At 38.2% G+C, this 16336-nt stretch overlaps 1 protein-coding gene across 1 annotated transcript; it reads right to left on the bottom strand.

Annotated features, from left to right (window-relative positions):
* Positions 1–10481: 10481 nt before the first annotated feature.
* Positions 10482–15787, bottom strand: LOC100692714 (uncharacterized). The gene is made up of 4 exons (XM_013272996.3): positions 15665–15787; positions 13773–14235; positions 11814–11944; positions 10482–11304 (listed from the first exon to the last, which is right to left on the bottom strand). The coding sequence occupies exons 2-4, from the start codon at positions 14225–14227 to the stop codon at positions 11132–11134; spliced, it is 759 nt and encodes a 252-aa protein (XP_013128450.1). The 5' UTR covers positions 14228–14235; positions 15665–15787; the 3' UTR covers positions 10482–11131.
* Positions 15788–16336: the final 549 nt, after the last annotated feature.

Here is a 16336-nt window from a genome sequence, read left to right as displayed (position 1 = left end):
AGCAACAACCAGCCACTCGTGAGAAATGAGTATTCCCTGACTAGTAGAGGAAGGTTGCTGGCAGTCATTGTGCAACTGATTGCTAAATCCCTAGTCAGGCAGACCTAAAGACCGGTCAGTGACCCGCTGCTAACCTCTTTTCATTAGTCAGAAGCAAAGCCTGACCGATATAGAATTTTAAAGGCTAACACCGATATTTGGTGTAGTAAAAAGCTTATATTATATATATTATATATTATACTTATAGTATTTTTTAAATCACAAAAGATAAAGAGATCTGCCACACATTTGTTGTGTGCTCTGAAAGTAGCTAAAAATATTTTTTCTTTTGGATCACATTTTCATGTTTGTGGCATTCCAAATACGCTGCCAACACCAAAGTTGTAGAGTGCTTTCTAGTGGACAAAGTATTTAACATTAACATTCATAAGATGGTTGAAGGATGTTTCTTCAGTCAGCTTTCAGAGCTCATCACAGCACAGACACAGCTTTAGTGAAGGTTACAAATGATCTTCTTATGGCCTCTAACAGTGGACTCTGTGCTCTCTCTCTGTGCTTGTCCTGCTAGACCTCAGTGCTGCGTTCGATACTGTTGACCATAATATTCTATTAGAACGATTAGAGCATGCTGTAGGTATTACAGGTACTGCACTGCAGTGGTTTGTATCATATCCATCTAATAGACTCCAATTTGTCAAGTTTGTAAATGCAGGGTCCTGTTCACACACTTAGGGTAATTATGGAGTTCCACAGGGTTCAGTGCTAGGACCAATTCTGTTTACATTATACATGCTTCGCTTAGGCAGTATCATCAGAAGGCATAGCATATATTTTCCCTGCTATGCAGATGACACCCAACTCTATCTATCCATGAAGCTGGATAACACACACCAATTAGTTAAACTGCAGCAATGTCTTAAAGCCATAAAGACCTGGATGACCTCTAAATTTCTGCTCCTAAATTAAGATAAAACTGAGGTTATTGTACTTGCCCCAGAAAATCTTAGAAATATGGTATCTAACCAGATTCTTACTCTGGATGGCATTACCTTGGCCCCCAGTAACACTGTGAGGAACCTTGGAGTCATTTTTAACCAGGACATGTCCTTCAATGCACATATTAAACAAATATGTAGGACTGCTTTCTTCCACTGCACAATCTCTCTAAAATTAGAAACATCCTGTCCCAGAGTGACGCTGAAATACTAGTTCATGTATTTATTACTTCTAGGCTGGAGTACTGTAAGTCATTATTATCAGGATGTCCTAAAAACTCCCTGAAACGCCTTCAGTTAATCCAAAATGCTGCAGCAAGAGTACCTCGAGGCGACAGTTGTTGTGATTTGATGTTGTATAAATAAAATTGAATTGAATTGTCTCATCTCTACTTTACTTTTTAAATTGCAATTTATCTGCTGTTATAAATACTGATGTTGATTATAGGCCAAAAAATCGAAATAATCAAAAAAGGTGGGTTATTTTTTGATAAACAACCAGAATGTCAGTTAAGCAGTAGCTCATCTGGGTAGAGTTAACACAATTTGCAGGTTATTGTAAGACAGGGGTGTCGAACATAAGACCCAGTTGACAGAATCGGCCCAGCAAGGCTCTAATCTGCCCCACTGCAAGTGTTTGGAGAAAGTAAAGAGGGCATAGATTGTTGGAGTTTTAGCTGTATATTCATAGGTTTTTCAACTTTTTCTACTGATAAAGACTTCCCCCATGGCCATTCAGACTACACCAAAGTAATTAAGTAATTGGTAAACAATTAAATGGAGAAAAATAGGAACCTATCTACTAGAGAGACGTCTGTTTATTTAAAAAAGGGAATGTTCTGTGAATTAATTATTATTTTTTTTAATAAAAAATTTAATTACAGGACAGTCTTGGCTTCTTTACATTGACAGACAAGGACAATTTCACTGGTCCAGTCCACTTAAGATTAAGGAGAAGCAATTCTTGTAAACTGTGTAGGAACAGATGGATGGATGAATGGACAATGGACACCCTGCTATTGCATAAGCTTATTGGTCCTTTGGCCAGATGGGCTGAAGTAAATTAAGCCTCAGTTAACAAAAACTGAGGACCTTCATTGAAGATGGTCCAAAAATTCCCCTATAAAAGGTAAATTTCTATAAACTAGAATTTTTTGGCATTTTGCTTGTTGAATACATTTTCTTGACAGAAAAAATGTTATTGATTAATTGAATCCTACACAGATTCATATCTAATTTTTGAGCTGATGCCCTGTATCCCTGTTTGTTTGTTCAGAGGGTTTAAGCAGGGCATTTGACCACAGCATTATATAGAAAGCCAGGCCCAGGGTGTCTTGATGGGATTAACTAGAGTCAAAGTTATGTATACAAATGAGTCTCTGACTACAGCACTTTACATTAGATGGTCTCATCTGTAATTCAGATGCAAGCCTCATCACAGCGCCTGTGTGCAGAGGCCCAGGAGTCTGACACTAGATAACTGCCTGTGTGGGTGTGCATGTGTAAAAGAGAGTGTGAGAGAAAATGTGAGAGACACGGAGTGAGAGGATGTGTGTTTTTGTGCATGTAAAATCCCCATAGAGTCACAGTTCTGCTCTTCAGACTAACAGTACATCTCGCACACTAATTCAATAACAGAACAGCCGTGGTGTGTAAGCCTCTTAATAAGCAGCATGCCTTGTCTGTCTGTCTCCCGATCTCTCGACTCACTCCTGCTTTCACTCACTGCGCTCTGCTTTCCCACCTATCCATCTGCTTCCCCTGCCTTCGTCGTCTACCTCCGTTCCTCCTTAACGCTTGTCTATCTCCATGTGCCCGCTCATTCTCTGCTTCTCAGGATTGCTCTCCACACCCTCTTTAACTATATGTGCTCCCTCCCTACTCATCTCCTCCTTTTTCTCCATTTATCTCTCCTTTCATCTGTCACAGCCACCTCCTACCCCCTCTCTTTCTCTCACCCTCCCTCCACGCCTCTGTTCTAGTGAGTGGTTGGTCTGCAGGGTGCTTGTTATCCAGCACCTTTCCAGACATCCCCCGGTTGGGAAGCCAGACAACCAGACAGGCGGCAGGACAGATAGACAGACAAAAGAAGAGCAGCGAGGAGGAAAGAGTGACAGCCGGGCAGCCTCTGCAGCAATACTGACAGGCAGGAGGAAAGGCAAAAAAATTGCAACTGGACGGCAGACGTCCATGGAGACAGCTAAGAGAGTAGTCTGTCAAAAAGACAAGAGAGGCTGTCAGTAAGAGGTTACCAAACAGGTAAGAAGACAGATAAAGGCAGACAAGTAGGAGAGAGACAGGTAGGCAGAGTAGCAAGACAGGTCGCCACAGGCCGGTGTGTAGCAGCCAGCCAAACTACGAGCCCAGCATCCCAACATGCCAGAGGGCCAGTGGGTGCACGGCTGACAAACACTGCCGCTGTCTGGGCCTGGCACGGTACTGCAGGCAATCACTGATGCCCGCATAGTGATGAATAACAGTCTAATTACAGGCTGTTCAGTTACCTCATCCTAAAACCGGTAGTGAGGGTCAGAGGAATGGAGTGAACATTGAGGTCAGCGTCATTTGGCGTTTAAATAAAGCTTCAGCTTTCCAGCACCTTGAAAGCAAAGCTCATACACTTAATCCACTAGCTGCTGAAGAGATAATTAACATGCACACGTTTTCATCCACAGTTTGCTTTGACTGTTACTCAAACAACAGTTTTTGAATGTGTCAACTCATACATAAACACTTTTTGATATTTACTGGCATTTCACGGGTCTAATGAGCAGCAGAATAAACTTGTAAAAAGTCATTAACTTATTTTTACAGTTTTAGTATGAGGTGACTATTGAAGCAACAACTACAATGCGGTGAATTTAAGATTAAATACTGCTATGTAGCAGAGCAGGCCATGACAAGAATACGAATAGTGTATCATAAGCAGAGACCATTTCAAAGTACAAAGCTAATATTGTTTGTGAATGGCACCGACAAATTTTCCTTTTGTCCTACGAATTCTTTGTGGAAATGTGTTGCCGTGTGATGTTAAACAGACGCGTTTTTAGTCTTTTTTGATAACGCCGAAGCAAACTGGACCTCATCATAGCCATCAAATGCTGCCTTAATTCATGTCAGGAGGGATTTATGTTAAAACATATGTATTTCCTCAACTGTACTCCAATAAAAGCCATCCTGTTACCGCAAGAATGGACTACAAAAGCATTACTTTCACACTCAGGAAGTGATTTTACCAGAGTAAAGTACTTGTGCAGTGCTCCAGTTTCACCATATGGTGAAGATTTCAATCCAGGCAAACGTCTCCTGATTCCAATCACTCTGACTCAGCAAAATCCATTAGCCTTTCCTCTGCTCACCAGATGTGGCAATAGCTCCTTTCAGAGCAATCCACCAAAAAAATAAACATTAATATGCTAAGACTTTAATTGCAGAGCCCGTGTTCTGAAATATAAACATCAATAACCTGGCTCAGAGTTAAAAGCTTTGAAATTATTTAGTGTGTAATAAGCTCACCTAGTTGGAAGGACTGCCTGGAGCATTGTGATGAAATAAAAAGGTTCTGCAAAGTTAAGAAACAGAGTGCTTTGTCATCAGGCTATTGCAACCTTTACAGTCACTACTGCCAGCTATTTCCACAGGCTGTGTGTGGGTTTTTTTTCTTGATGGTCTGTCACCCAGATCTCTGCACTCTGGCTGTCTTCCTACTGGGTCAAGTCACAATGACAGGAAATTATGAGCCTTCTTCTTTGGGAGCGATACAAGTGGCTTTGCAGAAACTAACAACAGGGAAACTCAACAGTCTTCTCATCCTCACAGTCAAAAACAAGCTATAAAAGCCATCCACCATTTCCTTAAAGTTGAGGCTTAAAAATGCCAACAAGTCATTATATTTAATGCTGCCAAAATAATAAAAAGAAATTCCCAAATTAAATTAAACTGGCACAGATCACACTGAGGATATTTTTCCAAAGGGTCTTGAAATTTCCATCTTTAACCAATTTTAACTAGTTGACTGCTGGTAACTGTTCAAATTTACTGGAATCTCTACACCCCGAAAACTGCCGATTTATGTTTCTGTAGTGGTTAGTTCTGGCGGTACTACATCTTTCTGTACTTGCCAACACACCATTACAAGATCAGTCAAGAGAAGGCACAGAAAATGACCGGACACACTGAAGCGAGATGAAAAAGCAATGACTGGAGGTGAGTCACAAAGGAAGAATACAGCGTTAGATGCCTTTCTGAACTGGCTGTACAATTTATCATGCATGGTGGGAGGTCATTTAGAGGTAGAGGAAGGCGGGTGTGCATACTATTGATGGAACAAAAACTACAGATTGTTTATATGGAAGCATATATACGGGAACTGAATAATTTGTGTCAGGTGGTGGAACAACAATATTTGGATTAGGAGGAAAGATGCGCAGGCTGAAAAACTTATTTTAATGTTGTTATAAAATGCTGCACATTTAATATTTGGTTACAGTTCCATTTCTTAGTTAAAAGTGCCTTTGTCTAGGAATAAATTTTTCAGTGAAATTTCTTTCTATTCTGTAGACTAATGTTTAAAAAAGTTTTAAGGGCCAAACTCATTTGTGGTGATACAATGTTTTCCATCACTTTGATTCAACTATAAAATCTCCAGGGTTAACAAGCAAATTCTACCTTCTCTCATAAATACTATGCAATATACTGTAAAATATTGATACTATTTTCATCCTGCAGAAAAAGCCTAAATTAACAAAACATTAGCGCATCTATTAATATTTTTTGACTCCCTGTCTGTGGGACTGGCAGACATGTTGCTTAAATTGATTCAGTATGCTGTTGTTAACATGCTGGATGCTTGCATTAAACACGGACAATAATTGGGTATAATTAGGTTAGATGATGTGACAATAAGTAATGTCCGTTAGCCAAAATCAACAGACACACACACGAAAATGTTACTTACAAACAGGAATACATCTGTATTTGTTAGCGACTATTTAAAAACAACAACAACAACAACAACAAAACTAGATAACAGACAGCCAAACATTTATTTAAGTAGTGACAGCAGAAAAAAAATAGTGACTACTTTCAAGGTAGTGATTTTTTTTGTAACAACAACAACAAAAAAACAAAAAACAAAACTCAACTTCCTTATTCAAACATTCCTTAGATAAGTGAACTTTACACAATAACATGTGCAGGGTTTCGTACTAGAAGACTAAAATGTGTACACATGTATCTGATGAAATCTGAATGCTCCTTTGTATTCAGCTGAAGTTTAAGACATTTAACTGTGAATATCAGTTAAAGAGGCAGATTATATCTGATTATTGGTATATGAAAACAAAAAAGACGGCATATAAAACTTTTATGAGATGGAACAAGGAATAAATGTACTTTTGAGAATTTTTAATCAAATTATTATATGTTATTATTATGATGATATGTCTACAGCCATTTTATGATATAATTTACAATTTTTTTATTTGTTAAAATATGTTTGACAGCTGGGATAGGCTCCAGCGCCCCCCGCGACCCTGGAAAGGATAAGCGGAAGCGAATGGATGGATGTTTCTTTTATTTCTTTGATTGATTTTAATTACATTGGGAAGACCATATAGTAAATAACAGAAAAATATAAATACACAAGGTTATCAAAGTCAGACTCCTGACTTAGTATTATGGTCAGTACTGTGACAAACATCCATCCACTACCGCAGTGTGTTTGCTTTAGTTAGCTGCAGGGGATTGAACTGACCACATTCTTGCTTCCTGTCTCCTCCTGGGTCTCTTCATGTGCCAGCCTAACAAACCATTATGTTGCCAGATCAATAAAGACGATGAATGCTAAATTACTGGTCACACCGGATCCAGATGAAATAACTGGGGGGTGATTCACATCTGAGAAATGTAGCTGTTAAGACCTCAGGCTGATTTCCCAGAGTCATGTCAGCATGAGAACATTTTTACAACAATTAGAGGATATCTGGCAAGAATTCATCATTATCCCATGTCGTGAGCTGGCTAGTGAACTGCGAGTGCCGTGTGTGAACGTCAATCTAATTTGTTTCAATTGAAAGATGAACTCTAGGAAGGAAAACAGTGAAAACAGATGAATTATGAACAACAATGAGGACGTAGGAGGGCAAGCAGGGCAGGGCTGGTCCTTTGTATCTACTTATTTGTCCAAATACAGGATGTGGTGCAAGGGTCCACTGGGACATATAGGAGTATTAATCCCTCATAGAGATTACAACATGTTAGGAGACATGCCATTTCTTAACATTAGAGCTCCCATCGCCACCCCCTCAAAATGGTAATGCAAAACTATTACAGCTACTTCAGCATTCAGGGAAATCCCTTGAAAGCCAAATGGTGGTTACATATGTGAAGCAGCACCTCAGAGCTAAAAGCGAGCACCACGACTATGAGTAACAGATGTCTTAGGGTACAGACCCAGCACGTTTAGGGTGACTTTGAATGTAGAAACACATTTTTAGAAAAGAAGATAATATGTAGTCAGTGAAAGTGACATATTTCATGTCAAAAGAAGCATCTTGTCAAAGTGACACCAAGTTCGTTTTGGGATTTTTGGATTCTTTTCGCAGAAGGCAGCTATTCATGACCACAAGTGTTTATCAACTGTCTATGATCAAACAAATAACACATGTGAATTCTGCTTCGCAGTGGATTTTCACTGTAGGGTAAGCCAAGTTTACAAAGAGTGATGATCGCTACAGTAAATTAAAAATGACGTTCAGAATGGGTCAGCTTCCTGGAAATGAATGCTTCAAACAGATGGAGACAAGCACAGATTAAAATGAACAATCAGGAAATCATCCATCCAATTTCTATCGCTTAATCCTGTTCAGGTGTGCGCATGCTACAAGCTATTCGAGCAGTTTGTAGGGCTATTATGAGGCCATCATAGGGACGCGGTGAGAAAAACATCTGCATTAGCTCACAGATTTACAAAATAAAATAAATAATATATCTATAATAAAAACTAAAAAAAACAAAACTAAAAATATCTTTAATAAAACTAAATAATTTAATCTAAATAATCTAACCTAGGCCACAAACCCTGGGTAGCAAACAAACAGTCCCCAGTAGACCTACACAGACACGGAGACAACGTGCAAATTTTTCCGTTCTGTTGGGACATGGAACACAATAACCTTTGAAACAGTGACACATCCAGACTGAATCATCTCTATATTTTGAAGAACTTGACACCACCTTTCTCCCATTTTCGACACTGTCTGAAACTTTTATGACCATTTCATTGGTATTTGGTTTGTGCTCAATGACTGGTCAGTCTCCATCAGTAATAAAATGCTGTAAAGTTTTGAAATGTTTGGGCAGAATTTGGCATAATGTTACTGAACTACGGACTTCGAGCTTTAATTCAAGGGGTTAAAAAAATATATTATATTTTTTTAAATATTTATTTTATTTGTGTCCTATTTTAAGTGGTCACATGTAAATGGACTATTTATTCAAAAGCTGTTTATTAACAGGCAAGGAGATTTTTATTGTATTTTCTAATCAAATAGGCAGGTAAAAGGCCAGTGCAATAGCCATCCTCAGACTGTAAAAAAATAAAAGAAAGAAAAGAAAAGAAACAAAATGTGGAGAAACAATATAAATAATTCTGGTACAAAAATAAAAAATAAAAAAAAGAGCACACATGAGCTTCGCAACATAATAAAGTCTGATTGTTTATGGAAGACAACAATGAGGATGATCGTAGGATCCTTTCCATGGGAAGAAAAAAAAATAAAAATCATAAGTTTCAGCCTCTGCTGAACAACACGTTACAGAAGGTGAACATATCACAAAGGGATAAAGGGAAGGCTTCAAACACTACAAGATTTAAACCATTTCTCAGGTTTTTGAACAGCAATGCCAGACCTGTAATTTTGCAGAACAAACACCCAAAAAATGGCAAGCCATTTATCCAACAATATCTCTAGAGGAAGCTAAGATCTGCCTGTACCAGAGTAAAGGACGGATTATGCTTTTAACAGCTCATGATCTGACACATACTCTGTAACACACAATAAAGGCAGCATGATGCATGGTCATGTATGCCTTTCAAGCACACTGGGTCAGAAGACACAGGATGAATTCTGTGTTTAGGGATATAACTGCTGGTAAAATTCAGACAAATGTAGCAAATGTAGTTTACTAGACAGACAATGTACAATGAAACTAAATATACTGTGAAAGCAACCCGGGACATTTTAAACTTCAGGAAGTGGATTATTCTGCAATCAATTACCTGATCTGTACCTGGCAGAATGCTTTGAGTGGAAACATAAAGAGCCTAAAGCTCCTCAAACAACATCTGAACACAGTCACTGTATAGGTCTGGCAAAGCATCACAAAGGAGGAAACCTGTTATTTGGTCTGATCTGAACCTGACAGAACAGCATTCCACTCGCTTAAAGCAAACATAATGGCCTAAAATCCTTCAAACAACAACTGAAGACAGCCTCAGTATACGTTTGGCAAAGGATCACAAAGGAGGAAACCTATTACTTGGTCATGTTTATGAATTCCAAATTTCAGGCAGTCACTGCTTGTGAAGGATCCTCAACAAAGAAATCTAAAATATTTGTTATTCATTTGTCTAAATACATTTGAGTCCCTGAAAATAGGGGACGGGGTATAGCTGGCAGTAATTCCTCAACAGCTGAGGCAATATTTCTGTTCAGCTGCTTGAATTAGAGCTGAACATCTGCTCTTGAACAGGTTTTGATTGATTCATTTCAGAACTACTATTGTGTTCAAAGAAAAAAATTATGAAAATTGTTTCAATTGTCAAACATTTCCGTCCCAAACTATATCTGTAAGTGTCTGCAAACAACAGTACAGCACAAGGGTATCATCATCTTTCCCTCTCATCGCCATTCCTGCTGTCATATTTGCTCCCAATATAAACAACCAAATTCACAAGCAGGGAATCATCAAAAGCAACTTCGGATGTGATGTTGAAGGTTTTTGATTTTCACACTTAAAAACAACAACAAAAAAACAGAGCTACTTCATATTAAAACATTTTAAATGGACCCATTTGATTATAAAAATATTGTTGACATTGCATCTGTAAACATATTTAGTACAACTAAATGGCATTAATCAGCTCAGCAACAGTGTCTTATTGCATTCTGAATTCAACACCAGGGAGAAATGGGCTGAGCACTATGCAAGTAAATGCCTCTGTCTCTCAAGTCCTTGGGAATGAACCCATTGAACTCCCTGAGGTGTATGGAAATAACTAGTAGAATGCAAAATCTTATATCCACTCTGCCATCTAGTGGCCAGAAGCCATCATTGCTTCTAAAGAGCCTTTAAGTAGCAACAGATGGTAAGAAATCCATCAAATCCATTTGTTTGTGGTTAAATGGTGAAAAAAGGTGGGCCTTCTTGTTTAATAACATTTTTTGACAGTGGTGATGGAAACATGCAAGGTTTAAGCACAAGTTAGAAGAAAATGTGATTTATTATGGTAATAAAAATGATATGAACCACCAGAAAAATCACTTTGTTATTACATAATCAAACCATACTTTCTTGGTTAAATCGACTATCCCATGAGTGTCAAATTAAAATAGTTACTTCATGTACTTGCTGTGAACAGGTGGTGTTTATAAACAGATTAAACAGATCTTTCAGCTCAAATGAGCAACATGGTATCAATTTCAGGCATTTTAAAACACAAAGAAACAGTTAAAACTAGTATTTTTGCTCTTTTAGCACAGACAAGAAAAAGAATGGAAATATAAGATGAAAACGAAACAGGAAATCCATGACCTGTGTAAGGAACAGCACTAACTGCAGCAGTGAAACTAAAAGTAGTAGTTAAAATAAAACCAACCTTTAAGATCACAAAATTCAAAGTATTTTGTTGTAATATAAAACAAATATAAAACCTGAATTTTAAATATAAAATAGAACCTACAATAAAAAACAACCAGATGGTAACCTAGACTCCACCCCACAATCTTTTACCTATAAAGTTAAATTTAATGTTTTCCACTAAACCAAATAAGAATGAAACAAATTTTTAGAAACAGATGTTGTTAATTCTCATATCAACCATTATTCTAACATATAGGCATACGCCCAGCTTACTAGTCAGCGTCTGCGAATTGGTCTGGCTCAGTGGAAATGCTGTAACGGGACCATGTCAGGGGGTGTGGGTGGTGCACCGCTGGGCTGTAACCGACTGACACCGGCAGGGCCGCTGTGTCCCTTTGCTTCAGTGTCAGGTCCTGCAAAGCAAAATGGACGACGTCTTCTGGACCTAAAACACGCAGCAACACACTTGTAATGGCCTGAATCCTAAAAGTAGTACTGACACCTACAGTAACATCAGCTTCAATGAGAACAGGATGCTGAAGGACTGAAATTTGCTGTTTCTAATATTTATTTTTAATTTAGTATATATCTTGGCACTTTTATGCACATCTGACCATTTAAATGAAAGGAAATGTAGATAACACTTTATAACTGCATGGAGCCATTTCAAAGTGGCTCTGTGTGGCAAGACTGGCTTTTCTAAGGCTTTTGGTTTCAGCAGTTTTCCTTTATGAGAGAAAAAGTAATGACTACTGCTGTAACTAATACACAACAGGTAAACTTTAAAGTTTTCCTTGTTTGACCTCAGTGGTGAAGATATATTCAGTAATCAACCTTACAGCAACATAAATTCATAAACGTATGAATACATATGGATGCATACAATAACTAAGACATTCAAATTCAGTACTGTACTGTGGAGAGAGTAGATGCCATGAAAATGTTTTTCTTTACCATAAGGTCTGGCCCCAAAACACATGTTTTCCCGGTCAGAGCGCGTGCCCTCCTGGATCTCCTTTTCCCAGTCTTCCTCCGCTTCTGTGGGTGCGGGTGCAAGATTTTCCGGGTAGACGACTTCTTTGTCTCTGCAAGAGGGCTCATGTTAATTAAAGTGTTCCATAATCAGAGCGAAGAAAAATTTATTACATATTTGAAATTCTGGTTGTTAGTGGCAGTAAATGTTTATTTATTGAGTGGTTTTTTTAAAACAACTGCTCAAAACTTATTATAAAGGGTCGATTTTCTTAATCTTTCTCACATTATTTTTGGCCACAGTTTACATCTGATGTGTGCATAAAAGCAATTATGTTGGAATTAATGTAACTGTGTGCTTTAAAAAATGCTATACAAATAAAGTTATATTTATGAGTATTATAGAGTATTTTTATGCTTAAATTTATGCTGTCATTCCATGAATGAGACGAAAAAAATAATTTACCATTCCCATACTTTTTCACTGAATATAATAATTCAGTACCGTTACTGGAAACTCCACACTTTATATGTGGTTAATCAAATTAATGTAACAACTATAAACAAAAGTGTTAAGTCGAAAAAAAACTTAATCATCATACCACAAGGTTATTTAAACCAATACCGGTGTCTTAGAAAGTAGAAACCATTGTGAACTCATGCCTCTTTGTTTCTTGACACTTTTGTGCTAGTAGCATGAGATGATATGCACAACTCATTCAGTTTGCACCTCCATACTTGGTGCTGGAAGAAGCTTTGATGCATCTCTCCACTCAGTCTCAAGCATTAAAGAGCTATGGGAAGATGGGCCATGTATACAAGAGCAGCTGGTCAGGGTGACAGAAGGGCAGCAGGACAGTTATCTGGTCCTTTGTGCAAAGAATTAACCTCCAGCGTGCTGTACATGTTTATGTCACTCCAATGCACCTGTTGTCACTTTAATTTGCACCGAAACAAGTGAAATGCATCCATAAAGAGTTATGCTTTTTACCTGGACAGAATGATATTGCTTGAGTCTCTGTGCGTAAATCTACAGACGGATTTGAGCCTAACTAGTATGTTATTAGTGTTCATACTGTGCTGGCTGGAGATTTAAGAGACAGATATGCACAAGAATATTGATATCACTCTCATATGTTACTCACAGCAAGTTAAGCAGTTATCTAAAATAATAGCTAAAGGATTCAATATTCTGTCGTCTCAGCTGAAAATTCACTGAAGTTGGGACTGAAAGCATTTATTCTTCTACTTCATGAGTATAATTTTTTGTACAGGAATACTTTTAATGATTGTTTCCAATACAAAAGTATAGTGTGAAATTGTCTGCACTACAGGAGCTTTTATAATTTCACATATTCAATCTATGGACACATCTGAATCTCCCTTGCTCTGTGCACAGTCCCACTGGAATGCCATTCCCAAGGCTGTTCCCATGAAGCTGGAAGCATAGAATTGAGAACTCCCCTTGCTTGAAGTAAAGGACCCTGGCTAACCCTAGAAAAACAACCCCATAGCATTATCCTTCCTCCATCAAACTTTACAGTTGACTTTTATGCACCCTGTTCTGTACTTCAGGGCCGAGTTGCTATGGTTCGTAATTTATAAGGGAAGAACTTCACAAACTTAACTGATTTATTACAGTATCCTATTACAGTACCCCACTCAGATTTAGTGAGCTCTTTAGAACAACCCATTATTTCACAAATGTTTGTATTGTTTTTATGCAAAAGGGAGTAAACCTGACTCATCTCCATCAGCTGAGCATTATGTATTACTTATCTGTCTCAGGACCTCTGCAGTAGTAAAACTTGCCAGTCTAGGGCTGTTATTCATGGTTCACTGCAAAACCATTAAAATACGTGTTGATTTGAAGTAGAATCAACATATATAGGTATATATAGGCTGGACTTGAGAACTTTAAGATTAAGGTAAGTGATGTACCTCTTCTTGTGTCTAGATCTCCTCCACCTTTTGTTCTTCCCTGACGCTGACAGGCTGAGATCTGGTACCTTTTGGTTAATATTACTGGGCGGAGCACTAACTTTGGCTGAGTTACCACTCATGAGATCTTCACTGCGGTTTCCATCAGATGCTGGGGAATCACAGAGAGCTGAAATTTTGCATCCTTGTTTCTTGATGGTCCCTGGGGGTGCTGCTTTTGTACTCTTGCCTTTGTAGCCATGGTTAATATAACCGTTAATCCTGTATGTGGGTTTAGGACCATGCTGTGTGCCAGCTGGTGTGCTCCTACTGATTCTGCTGGCAGAAGCTGAGCATCCATTGTAAACAACTGCTCCATTAACCAAACCTATGTTGTTGATCAGATCATTGGTTTTACGGCTGTTGTGATAGGTTCCCCTTCTTTTAGGCTCAAAGTTCATACCAGCCTGAGGCATCGCTTCACCTGTGAAACAGAGATGGGATGGAAGAGATTCATTGAATTTCTTCAGATAGATTTGTGAGAGTTTAGTATGATTACACCAAAAGTGACACAAATGTTATACTTGGATTTCTTTAGAGACTTTAGTTAATAATGAAAACATGTCATTAACAGCACCAACAGACCTCAGGTGTTATTTACATATCAAAGAGATTACCTAATTCTTACAGTGACTGACACTGAGAACATAATACTTTCAAATGTAAATTAATGACAAATCTCTTTCCCTTTATACTAAGGAATGTTGGTTTTAGTGACGTTTCTAAACATATTTCCTGTATTAAAGTCTGATTCACAAACATTTACTTTTAGTGTGAATAGGCAGCTTTTAGCTGACAAATCTGGATATCGTCTGATTAGCAGGAGCTTCATTTTTCAGCATGATAATAATCCCAAACACACTGCCAATGAAGTAAAAGCCACGTGGAACTAAAAATCCCCCTCCAAAGCTGGGACCTCAACATTAACAATTTTGGCCTTCCCAAAGCTGGGACCTCAACATTATTGAAGCAGTGTGCGATCAATTCGTCAGAGGAGGGCACAAAAGCCAGCCAACATCCAAAGAGGAGCTTAGGGGTTTCCTTCAGGATGCCTGGAAAACTACTTCTAAAGACTAATTAAAGAAATTATAAGAAAATCTGTCTAAAAGGAGGCATCCCATACCATATATTGAATTCAATTAATTGTAAAAAGCCTGTTTTTGCTTCTCATACTGTTTTTCCATTTATGTTTGCACATGCTCAATAAATCTCTGCACCCATCTCATTCTTTTTCCCTTTAAAATACCAAAAAAGATAGGGTGGCTCAAAACTTTTGCACAATGCTATATAAAAAGCCTAAACTTGGGGAATGGTTTTAATGATGACTTAAAACTGTGCAATTCATTTTTTGTCTATTGCATATGCTGGCTGATGATTGTTTTTGGTGAAAGTTAGTTGGTGTGTCTCTTTAGAAAACAGTGGTGGTCCATTAAGCTAAACTTTCAGCCTAAACCTTTTCAGTCAACACCTTTCTTACTTTTTTCTGTCATAAAAATAGTCATTTTCATTGGTGTTAATAAAAAACTGTAAACAATGACAGAAATAAGATGATTTAAATCGTAAACAATGTTTCCTTAACAATAACCAAACATACTAACTGACACTTAGCTAGCTTTGTACTCTTTTTAACCCCAGTGAACATAGGCGCCCTGTTTTCTGTTAGCGGGCTAACAACTTTAGCGCCGTGATCGACAGCTATCGTCATGCCGGCTGCTAAAAGTTTGTGAGCGTCCTGTGGGAAGAAAACAACAGGGAGCAGATAACATACACGGAAAGCACCAAGTTATGCATTCACATGCAAGTTTACCTTAAATCTTCACTCACATTGTGCTTAATTTTAATTGAACTCTTACCTGCACCGCTGTGTCGGGCACACCAGTCGCGCGTGGCACCCAGCTGACCAAATGAAGCTGCGCAGTTCGCCGATAGGAGGCGCCAGAGTACACAAATGCTGCTCCGAGAGCAGGTACAAATAAATAAAGATGAAAGAAGATAAAGAATAACAAATAAAACAATAACTGGTATTTATAATCTGCAAACTCTCTAATAACACCGAAATTAACTGTAATGTAATTAGTCAAATTAAGTAAAAACTAGATAATAAAAGCACCAGTCCCAGTCAAATCAGATAAAAAATGACTTTTTTCTGTCGTTGCTCGAAAATAATGTTGCAAGAAAGGTTTATTTAACTATTGTTTTGGTTTGCTTTTTCCCTCTTTTGTGTATGAACATATAACATGAACCATGAGCCACATACACAACCTCATTTATATCTTTAGCTAACTTACAATGCCTGGCCCTACCAGAGCCTTCCTCTGCGTGCTGTGTCCACATGGGTTTGAATGTCCCCAGTAACTACAGTCCATAGACACGTAGTTAGTGGATTTAGGTTAGATTCTAATGATTCTAAATGTGAGCGTGAATAGTTGTCCAGGGTGAACTCTGCCCCTGGCCCTATGGCAGATGGGTACTGGTGGTACAAGTAACATATGACAGACCTCAAGTGAGCCAGGATCCAGTTTGAG

Source organism: Oreochromis niloticus, linkage group LG6 (assembly GCF_001858045.2).
Source record: "Oreochromis niloticus isolate F11D_XX linkage group LG6, O_niloticus_UMD_NMBU, whole genome shotgun sequence".
Lineage (NCBI taxonomy): Eukaryota > Metazoa > Chordata > Actinopteri > Cichliformes > Cichlidae > Oreochromis > Oreochromis niloticus.
Note: the sequence above shows the minus strand (reverse complement) of the source record. Positions and strands in the feature narration are given on the sequence as shown.